Source organism: Morone saxatilis, unplaced genomic scaffold, assembly GCF_004916995.1.
Source record: "Morone saxatilis isolate NCDOM2014 unplaced genomic scaffold, NCSU_SB_2.0 Contig16, whole genome shotgun sequence".
NCBI lineage: Eukaryota > Metazoa > Chordata > Actinopteri > Moronidae > Morone > Morone saxatilis.
In genome coordinates this window covers 22,207,049-22,214,548 of record NW_023339718.1, presented here as the reverse complement: position 1 = coordinate 22,214,548, position 7,500 = coordinate 22,207,049, and the positions used below count along the sequence as shown (strand labels likewise).

At 41.1% G+C, this 7,500-nt stretch overlaps 1 protein-coding gene across 1 annotated transcript in view; it reads right to left on the bottom strand.

Annotated features, from left to right (window-relative positions):
• The window catches only part of fbrsl1 (fibrosin-like 1), a gene marked incomplete in the record, with an annotated part of 266,368 nt that overhangs the window by 187,334 nt on the left and 71,534 nt on the right, over nt 1–7,500 (bottom strand). The window contains 1 exon segment of the mRNA XM_035657907.1: nt 3,571–3,795. Within this exon segment, the coding sequence (XP_035513800.1) occupies nt 3,571–3,795 (225 nt within the window).

The following is a 7,500-nucleotide window of genomic DNA, read 5'->3' as shown; positions in this document are numbered from 1 at the left end:
GTTTATGCACTCCCACAAAAGGTTTTTCATGGGGCAGGTTGGCCCTCAGGCTCCATTAGATGTTGGTTCTCCTTCTTTCTTTTTTTCTTGCAACACATGCAAAAATTCTTATTTGGCAACAAGCTATAGATCATATTAAGCAGCATGAAAAGCAGTTGGAGTGGGCAGGTGTGGTCATGAGAAACAGGCCTGCTTAAACACTAACTGTGCTTATAACTAAAGTAGAGAGGATCCATTCAGCTTTCTGAATGCTTGTTTAAAGGTGCAAACCAACTACTTCATATTTCATAGTGTTATCTATAATTAATTAGTTATGCAACATGATCATGTCTTGAGTCTCATTTGCACTGTGATTACCACTGGAAATGGGTGTTTCCACAGCATGTGAACACAGCATAATTGTTAGTTCTCAAAACAATAATAATGCAGTTGGGAACTGGGATTTTAGTTATGTATCAAAGGCAGGCTATAATTCTCAGCAGGCAGAGAACTAAAGCCAGGGCAGGTTAAAAGATACTCTAGCAGCTTGTTCTCAGACAATGAGAACATTCAGTCCGACTCTGAGATTTAAGTACTGATACAAGAAAAAAGGAAGGGATTGCAAAGTTTAGAAGTTAAGGAAGAGCAACAAGGAACCACCAGGGCAGTACTTTATAGATCTGTTCAGCTAGAAAGGGAGACGTCTCCAGTTATCTACGGATCACAGGACTGAGGTGTTTTTAGGGGACTTTAGAAGTGGATCGGGTCAATGTACCTTAACCAGTCCAGTAAGCCACAGACAAATTCCCCCTCTAAGCTGCAGCAAGGTGCTGAAGAGACATTCATTATAATGGTTCACTGACACATAAGCCTCTGCTGATAAAGACCACGTAACTGTAGTTTTGTGGAGTTCATGCGTATAGTCATTTCAGGGAGTGTGGACTTCAAAAAGTCAGTCACATTTTGTTATACAATCCTCAAAATATACTCCGATTTGTGGTTTGGCTGACAGCAGTACAATACCTTATGATTTGAAGGTATATGCTTTTGTTGTACTTTGTTGTAACACATTATTTCAAATTGTACCAAGGAAGCACAAAAGCCATGACAGACAAATAGATGTAAGATGTAGCTGCTTATTCAATATGCAGTAATATCGCTTGGGAAGCAAACAGCACAGCTTATTTTAAGACACAGGATCAAGTGTTTTAAAATAAACCTTTTTTCTGATTCTTTTATTCTCTATTATATATTCCAGGGACAAAGAAATATCTCACTGCTGATGGGTAGAAAGATTCTGCTTTCATAATCTCTCATTTTAATCTACTTGAGAGCATGAACATGAATCTTTAAATGAATTTACTGTAAAACATGAAATTCAGACAGCTGGAGTTACAAGGTTTTCACATGATAGCAGCAGTTTGATATTATGGAGTTTATTATCCGGACTGGAATGTAGATCGGGTTCAGTAATTGCAGCCTATTGCACTTACACTCTGGATAAGAGCATCAGCTAAATACATAATTTCTAACTGTCTCTTAGCAAACTAAATATCACAGCCAAACTCATTTTCAGCCATGTTAACTTCCTCAGGAAATCTTATCTGAGAGAGATATTTTTGTCTGTGGAGGAGGCCTCCGGGCTACATAGCCTCATTATTTAGTTTGGCTTCCTGACTACATTTCCCCTCTTATCCTCAACAGCACTATGCTGGATCTTGGCCTCGGACAGGAGCATAAAAACATCCGCCTATTTAAACAAACTGTTAACACATAGATGGGCTATCTCACTGGGACAGACTCGGAGTCTGTGGGCTCAGCAGTGTGCTTGAAGCCGGGGATATTGGCAGTCATCTATCTGCATAAACAAACAGAAAACCACTTTCTGCAGTCATGAAGGAAAACAAGAATAGGATGGCAGGGTAAACCCACCTGAAGGCAGGATACCAGCAACTTGTTTGTGAAACACTTTTGGTGGCACCAGGGCTCACCGGTGTGTACAAGTCACATACGTTACCCTTCAATAATGTCCAAATGCTGTTTGACCGATTCCTTACAATTCATCCCCCATTATACTGCTCCAACTTGTCTGTTTCAATGTTTTGCTTCAACAGGCGAATTGCACAGAACACTAAGATTCCTAAACAAATACAAAACTCCCAAGTACACTACAAACACATTTTCACTCCCAACTCATCAAATATTACTGACAGTGGCCCTCAGCTTAGATATATGATGCTGTAGGTGCCCCTCTTAAGTCATTTGAGGACAGGTAGGGCCCCGCGGTCAATTTAGCAAGAATAAATATGCATTACATTTGGTTAAATGAATGGTTAACATTGTGAAAAGGTAGCAGTTTTGTTAAGGCACAAAAACTACTTGGTTAGGGTTAGGAAATGATTGTAAGTTAGTTTCGAACCTGAAATAATATAAGTACATGAATAAAATACCTAATAGAATACTTAAAATAAATAATTTACTTCGGTTTCACAGCAGTATCCTGGGATGAATTGTTTTTTAAACTACGTCACCTGACTTTGACGGCGGCTGTGTCCAGAAATGATGCTACAGGGGTGCCTACAGTGTCATATTTAAGGTGGACAGCCCCACAAGCTGCAGTATTTGACAACTTGGGAGTGAGACCGGGTTGCCAGTACAGTCTATGCATCAGCCAATCTGTCAAAGGCTACTGTCGTCTGTCCTCACCTCTTTATCAGCTGCTCTGCAGTGTCACTGCTGTGCCAATAGTTTTGCTGAATTGTCAGAATTGGTAAAAAATTAAACGGTGTACTATCACCATCAAGCAAATTCATTTGCAAATAGAATAATATTACTCACTGAGAATATAAAAAATAATAAAAACAATAAAACAAATATAATGTTAAACATCACTACTAATGCAGAAGCCAAACTACAAAATACCAACTGAAATACAGTAAGCTGAAATCATTAAAAAGTCACTTTAGGCAGAGAGAGGAAGTTAGTCCCCACCAGCCACAATGTGAGAAGCATCATTACTGACTACAAAACACCTGACTTCCCTGAAGGACAACGGGAGCAATGTCAAAAGCTTATATTTCAAAAACCATTAAAAATCACATGAATGTTAAAAAATATAATTACATACACAATTTATAACATGACCAGGGCAATAAAGATTCAAATATGGACAGCTCTGAATGACTAACCCTTCTCACGGCAGCCTTTAGGAGAGCTCACAAAAGAAGTGAGTATTTGACAAAAATTACTTTATGCAGTGCTGAACAGTGAGCTGTTGATGATACACAGATAGGGTGACTGAAGTGGTGACAACCTCAGCACTGTGATCCCTGCTGACATAAGAATAAGTTAAGTCACATCTGACATGGGCCCCGAAGTGAATGTAGGTAGATGTAGATGTAGGTATATATTTGAAGAAAAGCCTGTCCTGCCTCTCGTTTAAATACAGTGGTGGAAATAATAGTGCTGACCAATCACAAAAGTGGAATCAGATGCTGCCTAAGCAGCTGATCGGCCAGCACAGCAGACCTCTCTTTCATTTGTCAATTTCTGACAATAAATTAAAAACAAAAAAGCTTTGGAAGCACTTACCATTTTGTTCTTCTTGGAGTACGTCTTCTTCAGCAGCCTCTCGTTCATCCTCTCCTGCTCCCGCTGGGCGTGATGAAGGAAGCCGTTCTCCAGGGGATCCACCACTGGCTGGACATTCTCCTCTTCCTCCTCCACCTCCTCGTCTTCCTTCTTCTGCCGCTTCACCTCCTTTTTCTCCTTCCACCGCTCCTTCTTCTCCTGTGTCTTCACAACTCCGGTCTTCTTCTGCAGGGAGAAGAAGAAAGCACATTAGAAATCGAGACACTATGAAATGAAAATGTGTGTGTGAGAGGAAGATAATATATATGGGTCGATGGGTGCATAAATAAAACACTTGTAACACACTTGTTATTAAAAGTCAATGATGACAGAATCAAGGCAGTGTCAGGGGATGTCATACAACCTGTTACACCACAGGAATAATGCAGTGACACAGACACTACTCAATGTCACACTGACAAGGGAGATTTACTGCCTTGAGTGTCTCAAGGATTTCCTTAAAACCCTTGAAACACACCAGGTGATGACAAGTCTGTAAAAAAGCGCTTCAAAGTTGCCTTCAAACAAGAACAAAGCAGACAGATATGTAGATGGATGGATAGAGTGGCGGTAGATGAATGTGTAAAAGAATGGAGGGAGGGTGCGCCGCAGCTGGCAAACAGTCAAGCGTGCAGCCCCTTTCACTGCTGGCTTACACAAAGCAAGCAAACACTCAAGCAGAGAGCGGCGACACTCACTCTCTCTCTCTCTAAAGTCATCTTTAATCCTGTCAACAGCAGAACAATGCCTTACTGGAGCCCATAATCACTTTATGGCTCAGATATAATGAGCTTATGATATGAAGTGCTGCTTTAACACACGCTGGAGAAAATACAGTTGCTCTACACTTAGACTATGACCAAGCAATTTCTCCCTTAACTAATTATTCCTTTCATGCTTCGGTTACGGCCTGCATGGAATTGGTGTTTGTTTATTTGAGTTCAAACACAATTTGTTACTGCCTAGGATCTTACTTAGTGTGTTTTCTTTGCTCCCTCCCCCTGCTTACCTCCTGACCATTAAGTCACAGACAAAAATGGCATCAGGCTACTTATACTAGTGACTGGTGTTCGCTTCATTTCAGCTGCTGTGATGCACTGAGCTAATGTTGGCATTTCTAGCCTGTGTAGTGCACAAAAAACAAACTAGCATTTAATGGATTCAAGTACTAAGAGCCCATGTTAGCATACTCAAGTGCCCATAATTCCTGGAGCTGACACACCCTGTGGCCTTATGCAGTGTTCATGTCAGATTGGAGTTAATAGATTCTGACTTGTAACTGCAGTTCAAGTCCCAGTTGTAATAATGAGCCAATAACTTGGTACTAAATAATACGAAAGTGCCCGAAAAAAACAAACCAACACTGATGCCTAACGTCAGCCAAAGTGTGTGATTTAATGTAATTCAACACTAATGGATGGCTGAATGAGAGGCACATTCTAAAGCACTCTCTCTGTTAAAGTAGAAACACGCTATATAAATGCAGTCTATTTATCCTTATATAGTGTTATTCTTGAAATCTGCCATTAGTCATTCACTGTTCAAATAAGGTGTTTTGTTGGCAAACATTTAGTCAGCTATAGAGTTTTACGGCCACCACACGTGATCAACAGCAAGATTGCAAGCACTGGGGTTGTTTTTTTAATCAAGACACAATCTAGCTAGCCACTGTGCTCAAGCACCACCAACGACACGACACGCACAATCTGTTTGTCTGAATTCCCAGTACACCACTACACAACTTGGCATGCCACAAGCTTGGCAGTAAATTATAGCATGGTAGAATGTCAGTCAGACTGACTCGGTTTATGACTTTTCATATACTGATAACATTTGTTATTATTATTCTCTTTCTACTTTGTTAGTGTTTACAATACGACTGGCAGCCACAGTCTAGTTGTCTGAGTTGTCCACCAATGTGAAAGCTCAAAAGTTGGGGATCTTTCCCAATGCTACCTTCCATTCATCTTCCCTTCTCTTATATGAGATGAGCACAGCATTAAAAAGTCACAGAGTTGAGGTCAAATATCAGTTCAGGACATTCCTAACATGATATGGTGAAGAGGCACAGAAATTGACGCACACACAGATCTGCCAGCCTGTGGAAATCACTGCTGCCAGCCAGCCAGCCAGCAGCAGCAGCCAGCCAGCCAGCCTGCTTGTGTGTCCAGTGATTGAATTGTATCCTCCTCCTGGGCTTCTGCTGCCTCATACTCCAGATCTCATTAGGCCCGAGCAGGGCTGGTGACTTGCTGCTGCTTGGTAAAGCCTGTCGGTAGAGATCACTGTGCGTCTGAATGGCACAGGACGACACACCGCTGCTCGAAGCTGCGTCGAGTTCAATGCCGAGGGCTGCTAGTTCACGTTTCAACATCTGTTCACAGCCAGCAGCACCCGGCCCGACTGCAGTCAGCTCAGTGCTCCATATGAATAATCAAATCATTGGCTCCAAGGGTGGGAGGTTAGCAGATGGCTAGCGCATTAGCCCCATAACTGCTAATGAATGACACCTTCCATGACAAAAGGCGTTCATGAGTCAGGGACTGTAAAAAAAACTGGCCATGGAAAGGAAGAAGGTTTCCATTATATAAAAGTCCAGGAAATGTTCAACTAAAATCTAATTGGAGAGGGCAAAGATCCTGAAAACACCCACACAAACACATTCATTATGATGTTGTAGTCCAGGAGTCTTGCATAAATTATTTTGTGCTACACTTAACATGTTTGTAGCTGAATTGTTTCTTTTTTTTTTTACTTGCTGGTACAATTCCCAACCGGAGAAGCTGTAGGAAACACACAGTGTTTCTAGAGTTTTTTTCTCTCTCTAGTTCATGGGAAAAAATACCTTAACACTTTTTAAGACTGCAGGAAGACAGATTTATTCTTTCATTTTAAAAGGAAAAACAGCTTATTCCATGCTGTGCAGTACACTTAACACAGTAGACCCAATCAGAATATATTGATCTACTGTATATAACTGGCCTCGTTTCAAACCACAGCAGAAAGGGACTGAAACATGCAGGCCTCTTAAATTCTTGCAGTGCCTTAAATAACAGTATTTCAGACCCTTTACAGGCCATTGTACGAAGCTGCAACAGTGAATGTTGAGTGTGAGTGAGTGTTGTCAATTCAGCCGTCCACTCCTAGTCGAGAGAAACAATTAGACAAACTTACTCTGGAAATGTTGTAAGTGGGTAACAAAAGGTTGCTAAGGTAACCCAACTCACAGGCCGACACCGATTTGACAGAAGGATTTAATATCATCCCACTGACACCACACATCAGCTCAAAGCAGCTCTTCTCACCTCACAAGGCAACGCATTAATTTCTCATGAGGGACCAGGCGGTATTAGAAGGCCACTTGTCATGCAATTCATTACCTGCAGAGGCATCTTTAAAGAGCTTTTACGAGGACAAAGCAGCTACAGTCTGACAACAAAGGATCCTGAGAATAGATACCAGGGATGTTCCTCAGTTTATGTCGAGCTGAAGCTGCAGTCCATCTGTCAATGTCCATCAATAGACAGCAAGACAGGGAGATGCAATTTGAAATTTCCCATCTCCTTAGTTATTAATAGAAATACGCCTTTGTGAGCAAACCGGCTGTGAGTGGTAAGATCAATTAAGCATCAACTTGCAGAAATGTGTTTTAAGCATTCTAGAGGATGCCTGTATGTTCATCATTAGTCAGGGTAGAAAACACAGTGATACATAAGGACTACACTAGTTATTGGGGAGTTTGACACACTCACCTTTAATTGTTTCTAATATCTGAAAAGATGATTGGCATCATTCTTTGGAAGACAGTGCAATGCAGTGCAAGCTAAGGCCTTTGAATACAGCAAAGATTGGCATTATCTAAAGTAAAGATAACATTTGTAGTCATCCAAA